General features: G+C 38.6%; 2 protein-coding genes across 2 annotated transcripts; both read left to right on the forward strand.

The window, feature by feature from the left end:
- Positions 1 to 1,690: 1,690 nt before the first annotated feature.
- On the forward strand, positions 1,691 to 11,747 carry LOC306753903 (uncharacterized protein; the record flags this gene model as incomplete). Its single annotated transcript, XM_079237817.1, has 24 exons — positions 1,691 to 1,765; positions 1,903 to 1,950; positions 3,559 to 3,630; positions 3,884 to 3,949; positions 4,101 to 4,169; positions 4,743 to 4,814; positions 4,898 to 4,969; positions 5,072 to 5,134; positions 6,088 to 6,159; positions 6,583 to 6,651; positions 7,277 to 7,348; positions 7,444 to 7,512; positions 7,613 to 7,684; positions 7,799 to 7,867; positions 7,968 to 8,039; positions 8,154 to 8,216; positions 8,310 to 8,369; positions 8,989 to 9,054; positions 9,195 to 9,242; positions 9,440 to 9,508; positions 9,622 to 9,675; positions 9,789 to 9,860; positions 11,263 to 11,313; positions 11,664 to 11,747. Exons 1-24 carry the CDS (start codon positions 1,763 to 1,765, stop codon positions 11,745 to 11,747), a joined length of 1,527 nt encoding a protein of 508 aa, XP_079093943.1. The 5' UTR covers positions 1,691 to 1,762.
- Positions 9,821 to 19,059, forward strand: apol1 (apolipoprotein L, 1). The gene is made up of 15 exons (XM_079219597.1): positions 9,821 to 9,860; positions 10,746 to 10,793; positions 11,263 to 11,313; positions 11,501 to 11,578; positions 11,682 to 11,738; positions 11,906 to 11,950; positions 12,328 to 12,411; positions 13,616 to 13,672; positions 13,849 to 13,941; positions 14,071 to 14,121; positions 14,977 to 15,009; positions 15,697 to 15,774; positions 15,900 to 15,939; positions 16,359 to 16,410; positions 16,595 to 19,059. Exons 6-15 carry the CDS (start codon positions 11,918 to 11,920, stop codon positions 17,550 to 17,552), a joined length of 1,479 nt encoding a protein of 492 aa, XP_079075723.1. The 5' UTR covers positions 9,821 to 9,860; positions 10,746 to 10,793; positions 11,263 to 11,313; positions 11,501 to 11,578; positions 11,682 to 11,738; positions 11,906 to 11,917; the 3' UTR covers positions 17,553 to 19,059.

The raw sequence follows: 19,059 nt of genomic DNA on the forward strand, positions 1-19,059 counted from the left end.
TTAAACCAAAAGCAGGAGGATTTTTTATGAACACAGAGACGCTGTTTAGTTGTGAGACATCAATGGCAGACACCGCTTATCAGCTAATGATTTTACAACTCGTGTTATCTGCACCGAATTGCTTCTGTTGTATTTACAGTGGGTTACATTTAGTACAATAAAACATGTTAAGTAAATCAAACTATTGCCACTGCTGAACACTGGATTTGAATTACATTTACTCAAGTACTAAACTAAAGTACAACGCTGTGATTGCTCTGATGTCACATGGACGAAGGAGCCATCGAAGATCGGCCGCTCCCTCCGTTAATATTTTCAAGCTCCAGTACCGAGCGGGCAAACTGAACTCATGCAAATGGTTTCTCTAGACAGCCGCATGGAAAGCTGTTCAATGATGTAGCGTCACAGAAAGAATGTGATTGTATATGTACATGCCCGAACACATTTGGCAGAGTCTGAAACCAGTCTTGGTCCAGATGTTGTAAGGGCCATCTGTGAAAAGCACATGATTTGCAATACCCCAAACGAAAACATGGATAGTGACGGTGCTCGGACTCTGGTACAGTCACTGGCAAGCTCTGCTAAGGCCTTACCTGAAGGTTTGAGTTGGGGTTTTTCCTATTAGAAACAAGGTCCTCCTTAAGGAATAGCATACACTTATTTTAAAATGTATATTTATATTGATTCATTTATTCTTTTAGTTAATCTTATATGTCCACATTTATTTTCTGATTCTTTAAATTGCTTTACATTGTGGATTATTATCCACAATTATAATACAATTTATATATATATATATATATATGTATATGTGTATATATATATATGTATATGTATATATATATATATATATATATATATGTGTGTGTATATATATATATATATATATATATATATATATATATATATATATATGTGTGTATATATATGTGTGTATATATATATATATATATATATATATATATATATATATATATATAATAGCATTATTTATACATGACCACACGCTATGGAGCCAAATCCAGACCATATGTTTTGTTCATTTGGAAAAAAGATTTGAACCTGAAAAATCAAGTTTTGTTGTTGAACTTATGTATTCAAAATAAAAATAAGTGTATGAAAAGTGTTTTGGGGTTAAATATAATTTTGATTCAGTTCTGTTTTTTGACGTTGAAAAAAAAATATATTTTTCAGTCTTCAAAACCAGAGTTTCAAATCTTTTTTTCCGGGTTCAATTTTTTTTTTCAAATGAACAAAACATGTGGCCAAGATTTGGCTCTATAACGCGCTTCTTAACCTTTTTACTCTGTCAAAAATAAATTGAATGACATTTAAGAATGAAATTAAACATTGTGGCCATCATGAAAGAGTGTCGGCACCTCTTCTAATGTACAGCGTGACCCGGCGGTTAGTCTGTGAAAATATTCCGAGCTGCACTTGAACGCAGCACCGCGCTGACGTCAAATTCCCAGGTGAGACGGAGACGCCCTCACCTGGAGGACAAACACAGGTAGGAGAAGAAGGAGCACGCAAACTGGATCCACCGGTTTGTGTGCTATGCTTTATGACAAACCCACACAGTGTTCTTGCGGAAAGCCTCGGATCTTATTGTGATTTTCACTGAGGAGGAGGCGGGGTGGGGGATCTTGAACGCAACTTCACAGCTTTAGTGAGTGAAAACAACCGACAGTATCATCGCGGTGGACGGAAAGAAACATTGAATAACCAAACACTAAACCAGAGAAGACGTGGAGTCGCTCTAATGGTGAGTAAACGTTTAAAGTTACCTCTTTTTTGTGTGTCGCTTTTAACGTCGGGGGACGTTCGTCTTTCGGGGAAAATGTCGGATTAATGTGCGTCAACAAATAACGGTTGGAAATGTGTTTTTCTGCCGTTTGACAGGATCGATACGAGGATTTGGATTTGGACTGCGAGGAAGGAGGCGTAGCTGTGAGTGACGTTATGTTTCTGTCAGTGTTTTTAATGTGAAGACGTTTGTGTTTTGATGTCTCTCGTAGTTTTAACTTAGGGACTTGACTTTAAACAAGAAGTATGATGTTACAATTCTGACTTTCAGCTTTAATTTGAGTGCACAGGGTTGAAACTGTAGCTCTATTATCATTGCTGGATTGCCTCGGGGTATGAATGCCCTTTTTAACACACACACACACACACACACACACACACACACACACACACACACACACACACACACTCACACACAGGAATAATGAAGGTCAAATTTCCTTAATTAAAGAACAAGTGTTATTCAGTGTTTTTCTAACTTACAAACTCCCTGAACAAAGATCAACGCCCACAACGTGTAAGTCCGTCTCTCATTCAATACTTTGAGGGAAACTCGGCCACAAGCCAATGGTTCCTACTTTTGACAATAGGTTGCAAATGTATTATTTTTAATTGTTGACATATGCTCAGTAATGAACTAAAACAGTGGTGAACTATAGTTTTGAAACAAACACTGCTTAAAGGGGTAAACATTGCATTTATGATGGATTATTCTGAGCAGAGGATGAACAGATGAACAGACAATAATTTTTAGTAGGATTTATTTAAAAAAAAAAAAAAACGACAATAAGAAGAAGATGTAGTACGTTTGGAGATGTGGCTCCTTGAGTTTTGGGAAGTCATTGCACTGTTTCATGGCTATATGGCCAGACAACGTACAATATAACTTGTTTTTGTGGTAACTTTTTATCTTGGGTGTCCTCATTTCTTTTGAGGTTTCCTGGAAAACTATAAAATGTTGGCACTGAAATAGTGGCACAATTATAAGTTAGTTATGTTGAGCATAAAAGCTGTGTCTGGAAAACTCCTTCATAACTCCTCCATTTAAAGTGAATATTATTTAATCAATATTTATTATGGTAAATTGTATTCTTCATTTATGTTGCATTGTATGCTTGTCTGTAAACTCTTAAGTTCTCTAAGATTATGGAGGCAATAGTTAGACTTATTTAAATGAAAATGTAATTACCAGTCTCCCCTTTTCCTATAAGTAGTACAATATACAGTTTTGGCAGGAAACTTCTTATGGATTTACATTAACGTATCAGTTCTTGAATATTATAGCAATATATGAGCCCTGTAACAAAGCGTTAGAGTTTACAAATTCTTTTTTAAATTAAAAACAGAGACGACCGTTTTCGGAGGTTTGCCTGTTTATACCCAGTTCACTCTTAATTGAATGCCCCTGTATCTCCGTTTTATGCGATTCTTAAACAGAAAAATGTCAATACTATGATAAGTTCTCCGATAGCCAGAACATAACTATCACTGGATAATTACTGTCATCGAGGTTTCAAGTCCAGACATGAAATCTGCTTCAAGTCCAGACTTGAAATCTGGACACAAAGCTGGACCACGAGATGTGATCAAGTAAACTCATCCTTTCAGATGTCAAACATGCAGAGAGACAGATCTATGCTGCTGACTCATGACATGGACGGTTAACCTGTTACTCAGTCATACTGAAAAAAACCTGATTTTATCCTTTAGTATGTTTTAGATGCATGTTTCCTTTTTTTACTCCTCATTCAGCAAAAAGCAGCGTTATTCGGTGGGATGTTCAAAAAATCCACCAAGTCTGCTGAACCGCTTCTCCAAGCACAGGTGACATTTTTGATTTAGAACTGGAATTTAACATTAAATGTATTTAATGTTGTTTGTCAGGAAAAGCGCCCATGTGAACATTAATCACTGATGTGTTAAATATGTATTGAACAGAATATTTTATACACATTTTTAAGAATTTAAAGAATCTGATGTGTAAAATGTACAAACTTTGAATATAACCGACCGTAGTGATGGGTTACCACTGTTTGATTCTGCCTCTACTCACGTAGGCTTTATGTTGACTTTACAGGACACTTTATCAGTCAGCAGTGAACTTTCCAAGAGCAGCGACAGTCTGACCGACAGCAGCACCAAGGTGATGCTCAGGTGTTAATTCTTCGGGTTGTGTTTTGCTTTCAGTTCTGAGTATCGTTAACTAATGTAATGTATAATAATAATGAGGAAACATTATAAATATGTGACAGTGGTTTTCAGCGTGTAGACCAACTTATTTATTCATATTTCAGGAGAGAGGAGGCTTATTTAAAGGAGTGTTCAAGAAGACACCCAAAGCTGCCAAAGACGGGCAGCCAGAGGTTTGTAGTGTCTCTCTGGGATGCCCAGCTTGTTGCTTATTTTTTAAATGTAACTAGAAGTGACATTATTTGTCAATTTGTTTATCAACAAAAAATGAGTCAAGACAAATTTGTCGTATTGATTTATCGTTTAAGCCATTATCAAACAAAAATATCAAACATTTTCTTATTTCAGCTTCTTAAAGGTGATGATTTCATGCTTTCCCTGTTTTATATCACTTTATATTAAATATATATTTGTTATATTTTGGACTATTAGTCAGAAAAAGCAATTTAAAGACATCAACTCTAGTTATATAATGCTATTTTTGTTTAATGGACTGACTAATTGATTCATCGGTTGAAAAGGTTATCAGCAAATTAATTAATAATTAAATGAATTACTTATTACTTCATGTGCAGTCAAAGGTTGAGGTTACAGAAAATGACATTTATTTGCATGTATTGTTCTTCTACTCATATTTTTTCTGATATTACATTAGTTTATTATTCTCTTAAACTTTGTAATTACTAAAATCTGAGTACCTGAGTGTGTTACACAAATGTGTGTAAAGCTTTTTAAATCGTCTATAGGTCTCCCTCTCAATACAAAATCCTGAACTGTCTGTCAGTAGTGACAACTTAACAGACAACAAGTCATCAAAGGTGAGTCTACTTACTGCTCGGTCACATTTTAGGTTTCTAACGTTAGTCTTTGAAACTAAACCTTTCGCTGCTTTTGTCTATAGGAAAAGTCCGGTGTGTACGGCGGGCGACTGAAACGATCTCCTAAACCAGGACATGTCCGAAGGCCGTCACAGGTGAAACATGATCAACGACAACATCAGCTGAATGCCTGACATGTCTCATGTTGTGTGGGGTTATTTCAGAAAGAGGCTGACAGATAATCTTGTGTGTTTCAGGATCTTTTGGACACGGAGTTCACAGCCAGTAACGACAGTCTGTCTGAGAACACCACAACTAAGGTGAGTCTCATCAGGAAAATATATATATTTGAAATGCTTTGGAAGAAAACCCCACAAACAACTGTGAACATATACTAAATAAATACAGTATTCATACAATGGATGCAGTATAACCAGAATTACACAACACTAATAAAAAACAAATATAAATTAATTAAATAGAACCTATTTATGTGACGTTTCTCAGTATGATTTCTTTGTTATTTTCAGACTCTATTAATTCATCTTTGTAATAAGATCATTTTTATCAACCCCCCAAAGTGGGGGAATATTCATTTTCCAATATGAATGCTTGCTTATTTTTGCTTAAAAAAAAAAAAAAATGTATTCATCCATACATACATTGTTTTTCTATTACTTGTTAAACGTCTGTGTGGTTACTTAATGCAATATGATTGTTTTTGTTTTGTGTGAGCTCACACAAACAAATCCTTGCTGTGATGAAATTGCAATAAAGTATTAGAACATGAATATAATGTATGTCTATAGAATTAAATGAATGGGAGGATTGTTATCTGGAGACAAACTCTCTCTCTCTATATATATATATATATATATATATATATATATATATATATATATATATATATATATATATATTTATTTCTCAAAATCAGATTATCAAACACTAATGAAGAACACCTCTCTAAAAGAGCATTGAGTTCTTCCTCAGTGTTAACTAGTGACCATGTTAGTGATGTTGTTTCACTACAATAGGTGTGTAGCGATCGCCTCATTGGCTGGTGAGTGAAGAGTGTGTTGTTGTGTCTGTTTGGAAGGGCATGCTCGAACCTACATGCATCAGCAATTTGGAAGAACTGCTGGCCAACGTGTATAGCACTAAATCCCTGCTTGTCCACCTGGCAGCTGCATCCGTTCAGAAGACAAAACGGTTGTTTTTATTTAACTTTTACATGTAATTATTATGTGACCTTTTTCTTTTCCCCCCCCAGGAGAAAGGAGGGGTGTTTAGCGGGATGTTTAAAAAGTCCCCAAAGCTTTTTGGAGCGAGGACACAATCTCAGGTGAGAGTTGTGCATCTCACTTTTCTCACTTTTACCTTTTTTGTTTTTTTTGTCACTTAATTTGTTTTAATCATTTCAATATATTAACATTAAACATAAATACAAAAATGAGGTTTGTCAGACAATAATAAAGTACAGAAAAGAAGAAAACAACACAGGAGACAAACAAACATTACAAAACTAAAATAAAATAAAAATACAATCACCCCTTTATTATCTTTTACCTGTAAATGTGCATACACAGCCCTGCATTTATACCTGGAATTTCATGAACACATACATCCGAGTACTTGACCACTCCTCTAATTTGTTAAAAAAGCCATTAGATTTTTCTTGGTCAATTTGGCTTGAACTGTTATTTACCCTTTTGTTACATTATTAGAAGATGATAATAATCGGTAGTCGTTTGTTTCTTGCCTTCAGGAGGATTTGTCTGCACCCAGCGAGCTCTCTGGCAGCAAAGACAATATTTCTGTGAATAGCAACACTAAGGTGAGATTTGTACAAAGTCTCTCCTCATATTCATCCTCTGCTTCTGCTGTTGATCCATCTCACTACCCCGTTCTTCCTCGGTGTTATTATAAACTGCTGTCGCTAAAGCTCCAGTCATATTACACCACTGGCCTGCATACGTTCATTCCAATGCTCCTTCTCTTCATTTAAAGTTTGTGTGACTGATTCCAAGTATGCTTTTCCTGTTTCCATGCATTTTGCAGATGGACAGTTGGACTCACTTTTTTTCAACTTTGGTCCAAATTTGCATGATCGACAAGTAGAAACACAGATGCACTGTTCTTTTAAAATAGAGAAGTCCTCACGCTTCCATATTTGTTTCTGAACAACATTACAAACGTGACGTCTTTTTCCTGGTCTGAGTGCATGGCAGTGTCATTGAACAGTGGAATAATATGACTGCCGTGAGGCTGTTTGTATTGAGCTCGGCTCAGTGGATGGTGAGTTTAGCGAAAGGCGAGGTAATCCTGCATGCATCAGCATTTGTAGAGGGGTACAGGCGGCTTTTTGAAGTCCAGGCCTGTCTATCCATCTGACACCTAGAACCAAGCGCAAACGTGTAAATAAATTCCTCCATGATTTTCATATGACTTTCTTTCTCCAGGAAACGGGAGGGATGTTCAGTGGGATGTTTAAAAAGTCCCCAAAGCCTTTTGGAGCAAGGACACAGTCTCAGGTGAGAGTTGTGCATCTCACTTTTACCGTTGTTACATTTTTTTTAGAGATGATGATGATCATAATTGGTAGGGGACATTTGTTTCTTGCCTTCAGGAGGATTTGTCTGAACCCGGAGAGCCCTCAGGCAGCAAAGACAATCTTTCTGTGAATAACAACACTAAGGTGAGATTTTGTTCAAACCGGAGCAATAATAGTATTGTTCCTTAATTTAAATTTATAACTTCACAAAAAAACTTTTAATGTGACTTTTTTCTCTCTCCAGGAGACAGGAGGAGTCTTCAGTGGGATGTTTAAAAAGTCCCCAAAGCCTTTTGGAGTGAGGACACAGTCGCAGGTGAGAGTGAGGGAGAATTGCTGCAGTTTATTAATCCCACTATTAAACCATGCTCTTATGAATTATTAAAACAGGATCAATATTAATTGGTTGACTTTCGTGTCTTGCCTTCAGGATGGTTTGTCTGAACCCAGTGAGCCCTCAGGGAGCAACGACAATCTTTCTGTGAATAGCAACACTAAGGTGAGATTATTTTTTTTTAAACCAAGGAAATACTACTTATTCCTTAATTTACAATTTATAATTTCACAAATATTTTAATGTGACTTTTTTCTCTCTCCAGGAGACAGGAGGAGTCTTCAGTGGGATGTTTAAAAAGTCCCCAAAGCCTTTTGGAGCGAGGACACAGTCTCAGGTGAGAGCCAAGGAGAATTGCTGCAGTTTATTAATCCCACTATTAAACCATGCTCCTATGAATTAGTAAAACAAGATCAATATTGATTGGTTGACTTTCGTTTCTTGTCTTCAGGATGGTTTGTCTGAACCCAGCGAGCTCTCAGGGAGCAACGACAATCTTGCTGAGAACACCAAGGTGAGGTTTGTTCAAGCCAGCCACTGAAAGACTGCAAGATCAAAACAGTAAATGTACGAACATTAAATGTTGCCTTTGTATTATTTTCCTCAGGAGAAAGGAGGAATCTTTGGAGGGGTCTTCAAAAAAAAAGGTGCCAAATTTCAGTCTCAGGTAAGATGGTCAGGTTTGTCAATGACAGACTCTTTAATCCAAAGAGTTAAGTATCCTATTTGAAGGATATTTTGTTTGTTATGGGACATTATGCCAGAGAAGTGGATGGATAAATAAAGAAATACATTTTCAATTAATATTTAAGGGATGTTTTCAGGGGATTCTGGTGTGTAATTTTTTTATTTTATTTTATTTTCCAAGCCACTAGGGAGAACATTTTTTAAATGTCTGACTTTCTCACTTCCTTTTCGTCGTATCAATAACGAGAGGGGTCAGACCTTGGGCCGTTAAGGACAGAGGACTCAAAACACACGTTGACTGCACTGTTTTTTCAGATAATCACATAAGAATTCAATAGATGGTGATTGCTTTCATACAGATGTTTTTGACGCAGTAGTTTTGTCCGTTTTCTTGTTTCCCCCTCAGCCTTAATGGTGAAATATCTGATAATGTTTTGGACATATCATTAACTTTCAGAAGCATCTTTTGCCAGAGCCCTTTATTTTTTTAACTTGCTCGCTAATGGTAACCTGTGGCCTGTTTTACTCCAGTGCCTGCAGTTTTATAGTAAAATTGTGGATGTTTTTTTTTTGACTGTTTGCTGTATCCCTCTGTGTAGGATGATCTGTCTGTGTATAGTGAACTCTCTGCCAGCAGTGACAGTCTCACAGAGAAGCCATCAAAGGTGAGAGTTGAAGCTGCAAGTTTGTAACTTAAACTGCTTTGAATTGTGTGTCTGAATGTTTAGGACTAGGATCTGCTGTGACGTTAAGGTAAAGGTGAGGGCGAAAGTCAGTTTTATTTAAGGTGTCTGTCTTATTTCAGAACGGTTTTGGTGCCATGATGAAGAGCGCGTTCTACACTGACAAGCAGGTAAGAAGTGCTATACTTTTGGCATTTGCCTCAAGTCATCAATTCATGTTTTCCATCTCATTTCCCTGAACCTAATTAGTATCTCACGCATTATAGCCTCTTTTTTTTTTTTTAATATAAAGTAATCCAGGGATAATGTAAAGTTGGTTATACTACTACTACTACTAGTATTGTTTATTTTTCTTCTCTATCTGCAGGAGAAGAACTCTGACTCTGACTCTGAGGAGATATTGGACAATGGAGAGAGCCACTCCAGTCACAAACAGGTTTTTGAATGCACCTTTTTGACTGATGGTTTCAATTTTCTAATTTAATTTCCATCTGTCGTCCTTATTCTGTGGGGTTTCTTTCTCCTTTTTGTGTTTTGTTACATAATCAGAGTAAATTTTCAGAGGCGATGGAAAAGATGAACCCATTTCGATCTGCAACCAAAGTAAGGAAGGTTGAGATTGTAATCTTTTGATAATGCTCAAGAATAAATGGATGTATTAAGAGAGTGTCATGTATGTGTTTTTCATAAATGACTGATTTCTGTCATCTCTGCAGCATGAGAAGGAGACCAGCTCAGACGACGAGGATCCACCTGCGAGCAGCGAGAAGTCATCCGGCAACAAGCAGGTGCTTTGACATTTAATTGATCTTGTTATTTTGTCAGTTTGGGACATTTTATGACATTTAACTGCAGATTTGTAGTCAACACACATTTCCCTTATTGAGGGATACAGTCAGAGGTTTAGTGTCTTGCTCTATCATCACCCTGATGTGTAAGTGTGTGAATGTGAGGCATTATGAGACGCGTTGTCTTGCCGAGGTAGAAGCAAGGAAATTCAAAGGGGTCAACGGTTTAAGTTTTTGAGAATCTTTTTACTCACAGGCGCCGTCTGAATATCACTCTAACTTGTCTTGCCTGGTCTTGTCGAGAGGCTCATACCTTTTAGTATATGTCACAGTGAAGCGCTTCAAACATCTATAATCGGCTCGTCGTGCAACTTGTTTTGCACAGATCAGGCAAAACAGGTTTTATAAGTATTTGGGATATTTTTTAAAGTTTTTAATTGACCAAGTTTTCTGGAGAGAGATGACAGAAGAGAGGGGAGTGATATTAGCCCGAACAGGCCCCAACAACAACCTCTACGGCACCGGGGCGCCCCAGGCCAGCCAAAAACATTCGCTCATAAAACTTAATTACATAAGGAGGGAAACGAGAAAAACATGGAAATCTGACAAATTTTGTACGTGTTTGCCGTGTGCACGCATGGTCACTATCCTTAAAATGGCTTGTCTGATTTTTATTTTTTTTTTATACCGATACCTGCATTTGAGAGTTTGGAAAATAAATACAAAATGAATTAGTCCACATATACAGAGATACTGCTATAGCTTCAGTACTGTGAGCTCATGTTGGTCAATATATCGTCCTGGAAGATTAAACTTTGAACCCGATGTTCTGAGTGGCTGACAAAGCAGATTCAAATCTAAATTGTTTGTGTCCTTCACTCTCAGAAGGCTGGAGCCGTGCCCACATGGAATCTATTCCACTCTGCAAATAAAGTAACTATGCGGTCATTGTGGAGGGAGACGGTCATGAGGTTTTAGGTGACAGGAGGGGGGCTGATGGTGATGGTGGTGACAATTTTAGGGATTTTTGGGGTTCATTTTAGAATACTTAAAAGACCATTCCAGTGTTTTTTTTGCATATTAAACCCTATTCAGTACTTCACATATACTTTACATTCCAATGTACCACTTTAATCACAAATCTAAATTACATCAACATTAAAGGTGTATTTTTTTCTCCCACTCCAGACCACTATTGTTTTCCATTTATTTCTGTATGGCATGAACATCTAAAAGGTAGACTCCCGAAAGTTCATTAATTCATCACAGTGGACGTCAAGTATACAATCCATGCTTTGTAGTTAAATATGAAAAAAAACATGGTATGGTCCTTTGTCGATGAACAAGTAATCTGATTTTAGTTGATACAGTTTTAATAGTTTATATTGATGTCATTATTCAGAAAGACACTGAAGACACAGAAACTCTAAAGGAGAACGAGAAGCCGAAACCGGTCAGTCTATTTTTGCATCACTCATGAGTCATCAGTGACCACACACACACACACACACACACACACACACACACACACGATCAACTTCTGTCAAAAATACCCTCTCTCCTCACACTCCCCTGGACCCTCCCAAACCTCCCTGTCCTCCTGCTCCACCACACTGTGTGTGTGTGTGTGTCCTTGTCAGGTCAAAGGCAACATAATCCAGCGAGACAGGAAGGACAGAAGTGAAACTCCAGTGGTTCCATCCAGACCGACCGAAGAGGTTTGTAAGCAGTTAAACTCCGTGACATGTGGTCCGAGTGAGACTCTCCTGACTTCTGCTCTGTCCGTTGTATCGTGTTTCTAAGGCTGTGATCTCTCCGCAGGAGACGAAGAGGACGTCCACATACAAAGTAGAAGCAAGGAAAGCTGCGGATAATCAGGTACAGTAGATTTCTGACTCCTCGTGCCTTTGAAAATACCTGAAGATAGTTAGAATCCAAGATGGCGAGCATGAACGTTAATTTTACATGTCATGCTTTGTATTCATGGACCGGTTTCTTCATGGCGACGCTCTCGGGAAAAACATTCTTTATTTTGTCCTCCGCAGGATAACAAGGACATGATCTCCAGATCTGCTGGACCGTCAGAAGAGGTAGTTAACTTCTTCAGTGTTCAGAGGCCGATGGCTGTTTGTGTCTGTTCTGAGCTGATGTGTGTCGATGCTGAACAGAACAGCGACACAAAACCATCCGGTGTTCACGCAGTGCAAGGGTTACACCCATTTATCGGTTTGCTGATATTTTAACTTAACATAACTTTTTGTATTATTATGTTTAAAAGCAGTTTTAAGACATCTCCACCTAAAGGAAATACAGTTCTGAGGAACCCTGAACAAACATTTAGTCAGAATATTGGTCTGAGACATTGGATGTGCTTGAATATTATGATATCCCCATTTTGTTTTCACCAGTCCACACACTTAGAAAACACTTAGCTGACGATGTCATTAAAATGTTTAATTTTCTGCAGCGCCAACCAGACGACAGAGGACTCAAAGATGAATCGGATGAAGCCAAAGAAGGAGACAAGGTGAACCCTCCAGAAAGCAAAACAGTAAGTCTATTTCTTCATCATTGTTGCTCAAACTGTATTTAATACTAATCCCAGTCTTATTATTAGCCCGATAGGATTTACTTCTACATGCAGGTGAAAACAAACAAAGAGTCATTGTACCAGGATCTAATTGTTCTAGTTCCTGCTTCCTCCTGATTACTTCTGTCATGCCATGTAAATGACCTCTGTCCACACCTGACTGTTGTCTGTGTGAGGTTTGTGAAAGGTCACGGTTATTATTATTATTATTATTCACAAGGCAATTATTCTCAACCCAACGTATCCAATTCAACGTACAGTTTTCCACTTTTGTTTTCTCTTAAGAAGCTTTTCAGGTTGTTAGAATTATTATGACTAATTCTGTACTCTTCACAAATAAAAAAACTGAAAAGTACAGTGTGCAAAATTTTTCAGCCCCCCTGAGTCAATACTTTGTGGAACCGCCTTTTTTGACTAAATAGAGTCCACCTGTGTGTAATCTAATCTCAGTACAAATACAGCTGTTCTGTGACGGCCTCAGAGGTTTGTTAAGAGAATATTGGGGGGCAAACAGGACCATGAAGTCCAAGGAACACACCAGACAGGTCAGAGGTAAAGTTGTGGAGAAGTTTAAAGCAGGGTTAGGCTATAAAAAGATTTCCAAAGCTTTGAACATGTCACGGAGCACTGTTCAATCCATTATCCGGAAATGGAAAGAGTATGGCACAACTGCAAACCTACCAAGACACGGCCGTCCACCTAAACTTACAGGCCGAACAAGGAGAGCACTGACGAGATGCAGCCAAGAGGTCCATGGTGACTCTGGACGAGCTGCAGAGATCCACAGCTCAGGTGGGGGAATCTGTCCACAGGACAACTATTGGGCATGCACTCCACAAATCTGGCCTTTATGGAAGAGTGGCAAGAAGAAAGCCATTGTTAAAAGAAAACCATAAGAAGTCCCGTTTGCAGTTTGCCAGAAACCACGTGGGGGACACAGCAAACATGTGGAAGAAGTATAGTCAATATAAATGTATAGTTACTTTATCTCATTAAAAGAAGAAACCGACACATGACATATTTGCAGAGGGACATGTATTTGAACTGCTGAACACATTACGCACATATTCAGTTGGAATGAAATGCAGTTCTTCCAGTTTTTGTTTCTCATGTCACCTAACTCATTGTCACTGTGCCATTTTTTTATTTTTTATTTTTTTTACAGCCCAAGGTGAAAAAACACAAGCACCATAATCCGTTTATGCCAAATGCAGGAGCCATGGTATGTTTTTCATTTTACTCTTCATCAAAACAGTCATGAAGACATTCATCTTCTTTGCACACTTCAATTCGTTATATATACTATCCTTAATTCAGTAACTAAATGCTTAACACAACGTGAAAATTTATTTTAAATTAGGATGAAGTTCATATGTAACCCTGTTTTTATTTGTACAGGCTCAGTCTGATGATGAAGGGCTGGAAGAAGACAAAGAGGATTCTTCTTCGAAAGTGGAAAAGAAAGATGAAGAGGGCAAAGACAAAACACCGGTATTTTAACTCATTTCTTGAACTAAATGATGAAACGGTGTGATAGTCATCAGGAACAAATGTTTTCATTTTACAGTAGGACCTGAGTCTTCCTCTGAGTAACACTGCGATCTTGATTTTTCTTTTTAGACCAAAATCAAGAAACCCAAGAGACACAATCCCTTCATGCCTCGGAACAAGGTAACATTTGACATGTACACACTTGTTTCCCTCCCTTGTGACTGATACTTTTTTTTTTTTTTTAACCACACAACCAAAATCTTTTTTAACACACCACCTGTTTACAATGACTCCCAACGATGATGCTACTGCATAACTGCTTTCATCATTGAGGACAGCACACACGTCTGTTGCTCCCTTACATCTGAAAAACAAAGAATTTGACCAAACAAACTGTATCGCTGTGTGTTTCTGCATGTCACTGAACTGGAGAAACAAGAATTTGATTCTACTGATCCAGGTCTGCATCATATGATATATATATATATATATACCACATCCACCCATTTAGGGGTGTTTATTCTGTGCTTATTTAGTTCATTAAGAGTTTTCTAAAAGTCAAATTTACAACCAAGTCTGTGAGAGAACAGAAAACGTCTTCCTCCAGGGCTTCAGTGCTCCTTGTTTTAAATATTTCAAATCTCTGAACTCTACTGGAGAGGTGAACACCATCTATCAGAAAATATTCCCTCTTTTGAAGACTGTTGTGGAGAGCGTTGTCTCCACTGATTTATCTATCTATCTATCTATCTATCTGGGCCCACTGAAAATATGCAGTCTTGCCATGTTATTTTGGCAAGATTATTAAGTTAACAGAGCTAAAATACAGAGCACAATGCTACCTTTTTATGAGGGGTTGTTGCAAAAAATAAGTAATTGTGGCGTTAATTCACTTTAGATTTTTCATTCATTCCAATAAGATCACTTCTTCCTTCAGAAGATTCTCTGTCTAGAATTAATGGGAAACAATATCAGCCCAAAAGCAAAATATTACATTGATAATTAAAAGTGTGTGTGTGTGTTGTTTGGTTTCAGAGGAACGCACAGGACGGAGCTGCAGGCAACACGGTATAGTTCATAAAGCGCTCAGTCATCTTAATGAGACCAAAAATTATATTTGATGTTGCCCCACTCTCTCATGCATCTCAACATTTCTGTCAGTGTCAGTATATTTGTCCAGCAGACTGAGGAGTTTCAGTCTTACTCATTGTGGTTCAGGGTTACAAAAGGTCTGTTTCAGCAGTCGGGCCCATCCCTGAAAACAACCTCTTTCTTTTCATTGTCTCCATGGCGTCCACTCAGGTGTTTAGCTTTAGTTTACCCAGTTCTTTCTCGACATGAAACCCACCCCCACACAGTGTTGGTGCATGTCTGTAGAAGAAGAGATGAGATTAGGTTGCAATGTGCCCAAACTTGATTTTCTGCTTCTGTTCCCCTGGAAGCTTTCTTACTTCTGCAAAAGCAGCAACACATTCAGAATCCTTTTTAAGCATCACTTCCTCCTCTTTATCCCATCTCTCTCTGAGCATATAGAGCGTGGACGGTGAAACTGAGGCTATGGGACACTTGTTAAGTTGCTTTGAATACTTGCCCTTTTATGTTTCTCAGTCAATTTGTCTCACTGACATATATTAAAGTGAGACGGTAAACCACTCAGCCCTTTTTATCTCTGCACAAGAAAAATAGATATTTGAAAGGAAGAAGAATCTTGGTATTAATAATGATTTTAAAGCCGTATTATTTCTGTTGTTTCAGAATGAAGGTGGAAGTAGAACCTTGTTTGACCAGCTGGAGGACATTCGTATTGACCCATCAAACTCTGAAGACAGACAAGTTGGTTTCTGAAGCAAAATATGTCACCATAGTAACATGTCAATCAAATCTGATGCCTCGTTATGAACTGTTTGTATTACAACCATCAATATACGATCCCACACAAATCTAACTCTGTCTTTCAGGATGGGGAGAACCTTATGGAGTGGTGGAACAATGTGGAGTGTAAGTTACAAATTCCAAAAAAAAATCACTTTATTTGGCTCACTTTTGGATTTGATCTGACAAAAAGGCCCAACTTTTAGTTTCTTCAACCATTAAACCTCACGACCAAAGGTATGTGGACTGTTTACATAGTTTAGTGTGCTGTTTTCATGGTTTGGGCCCCTTAGTTCCAATTATAATAAATATAAATATTGCAGCGTACAGTATTTTAGACATTAGTTTCCTGTTTAAACAGAACAAAGCCAGGTCCATTAAAATACATTGATTTATTTCTCTTGTGGCTGAATGGGAACAAATCCCTGCAGCCCGGTTCCAAAATCTGTTAGAAAGCAGAAGAGTGGATCCAGTTATAGCAGTAGATTACTGCCCACGTTCTGGATATATTAATCAAACTTAATATCATTCTTTCTCTTCCTCAGCTTGGGAGGACATGGCTCAAGATGATGACTTGACAGAAAAAGAAGAGGCCAAGTAAGTGACGGCTAAAATGGGTGTTAATATAAAACGTATATTGGTGGTATTTAGCCATGCAGATAGCTTCAGTCTTAAGATGTCCGCATTTAAAATGTCTTATATGACCGCAATATAATGTAGGAGAATAGAATTTTCACAAATTACATTTTGAAAATGTTCTCTCTGGACTTGTTCGTCTCAGGGCGTTTGCTGTGACGGCAGATAAAGTGCAGAAGGGCATCCGCGTCTTCAACAAACTGTTCACGGAGCGCGCCGAGAGCCTCTGGCAGCACGTCATCGACCTCAACGGCATCGCAGACGGCCTGGACAAGTTCAACAAGAACACGAAGATCGCTCAAATCACCGGCGGCTCTACCAGCGCCATCGGGGGCGTGGCCACCATCACTGGCCTCGCTCTGGCCCCGGTCACCATGGGAGTCTCCTTGATCGTGACGGCGGTGGGATTGGGCATCGCCACGGCAGGCGGTCTGACGTCAGCGGGCGCCGGCATCTCCAACCAGGTCAACAACTCCATGGACCGCAAGAAGGTGGAGAAGATCGTGCAGGATTATCAGGAGAAGATGGTCGACCTCAACAAGTGCCTGAAATTCATCAAGCAGGGTATCGAGAACCTGAAGAAGTTCGACCTGATCAAGATGAAGAAACACGCCTACGACCGCGACTTCCCTGTGCTCAGCAGCAGTTTCTACGAGGACGGCGCCATGGCGGGAAAGGCCATCCTCGTCAACGCGAACGAGATCATGCGTGTGGTGCAGATCGCCAACGTGGCCGGCAGCACGGCGGCCAGAGCGGTGCAGATCGCCAGCATGGCCACTGGTGTGCTCACCGGGCTTTTCGTGGGTATGGACATCTACTTTGTGGCCAAAGACTCCAAAGAGCTCAAGAAAGGGGCCAAGTCGGAGTTCGCTGCTAAAATCAGGGAGGTGGCGACGCAGCTGCACGACGGTCTGGTGGAGCTCAACAGCATACGAGAGGAGCTGCAGACCACCTCGCCGGAAGCCAACGCGGGCTCCGATCCAGCGGCTTTGACCGGCGACGGCAAAGAGAAGAAGGACAAATATGACAGTTCAAGTGAAGATGAAATCGACCGCATTAAAAAAGCCATTAAAAAGGACTACGAGAACAGAGAATATGTTTGACACACGCTGCTGCATTATTGGCTCCTATGAGGTGGTCAATAGAAAACTTTGGGTTACTTAACGTAACCCCGGTTCTTTGATAACAGAGTGAGGTGTTTCACTATGGAAATCGCCTTGCGTTAGTTGGTCAAGATTCCCACAGTGAAACACTGAACGAAGTTAGAATAAAGAACTACAATCAGGCCTATTTTGTCGCTCTTGATGAAAAAGCAGTAGTTAATTTTTTTCGGGACCTGACTTCTTGAATCTTAACAGCAGATCCACCGCTGAGAGGAACTGAGGCTGTCGATAAAGTATCATAACTGCTTCTCTGGCTGCTGTGCCAAGTGTGAAACTGCCATGTTGTCTTTCAGAAAACCGAGTGAGAAGATCTAACTGCATCTTGCATTTGGATAGTACAGCTTTAGATTAAGTAAAACAGAGCCTTTTCTAGATTTTGTCATTCAGACTTTAAAGTGTCATCAAAGTGTGTTGGTTCATATTGAAACTTACTGTGTGTGTGTGTGCGCGTGTGCGTGCGTGCACGCTTCAGGACGAGTGCCTTTTTATTATTTACACCACCTTTTAGAAATAAACACGATCATGTAATGTGGCATTAGTCTATATTTTTTAATTGACCTTTTACAAGTCTCAATGAAATTGTTCTTGTTTTGAAAAAGGTAATATGAACCTTTTTGTTCTGGATTGTTTTTACAAAATGATGTTGCACCAGCGGTTTGTAACTACGTTCTCACTGACTATTATCTAGCGTCACACTGAATTGGGGTTGCACCATCAACACTTAAGGAACGTCTTAGCTAGCAAAGACTTAAGTAATGTTAGGAAACACCTGTAGGACGTCACCAGCTGGAACACAACATCCTAAATAACAGTTTCAAGGAGGGAAGTGGTATATTGAATTTAACTGCCAATCCTCTGTAAATGTTTGCACTAGTTTGTTTTATTTACATGTTCTTTCATGGATAAAACGTGTGTGTTTTTAGAGTTACTAGCATGTTGCAGTTTAGGAGGAGTGGGAAATATCTGATCATTTAGTCAAAGGTTTTACCTTGTTTTTTTGTAATTCATGGTATAACTGTGTATTCTCCCACTTTACAACATCACTAAATATGACCCGTTTTAATTTAATAATTTGTAATCGGTACTTCGTAAACACAAATATGATGGTTATTTTCTTCTTTTAATACTCCTACTAGTTAAGTCATAGGTTTTTTTACCACGTCTAGATGTTTTAATGCTTCCAAGGTGTAAAAATCTCCATCGATTACTGGAATGACACAAGACTGTAAACACCAGCAAGGATTGTGTCAACCTCATCTCCTTTTCATTATTGCATTCACATTTTAAAGATTTCAAAGTCAGGGTTCGATCTGCAGGCCAATGATGTTTGATGTTCTGTTGATGAACCTAATATTTATTTTTCCGGGTGGAGTTGTTTATTCGACACAACCTAATAATGTGCAATATATTGTATAACTGTAATGAATGTAAAATTGCTAATTAAAAA

This window comes from Taurulus bubalis (assembly GCF_910589615.1).
Source record: "Taurulus bubalis genome assembly, chromosome: 1".
NCBI classification, from domain to species: domain Eukaryota; kingdom Metazoa; phylum Chordata; class Actinopteri; order Perciformes; family Cottidae; genus Taurulus; species Taurulus bubalis.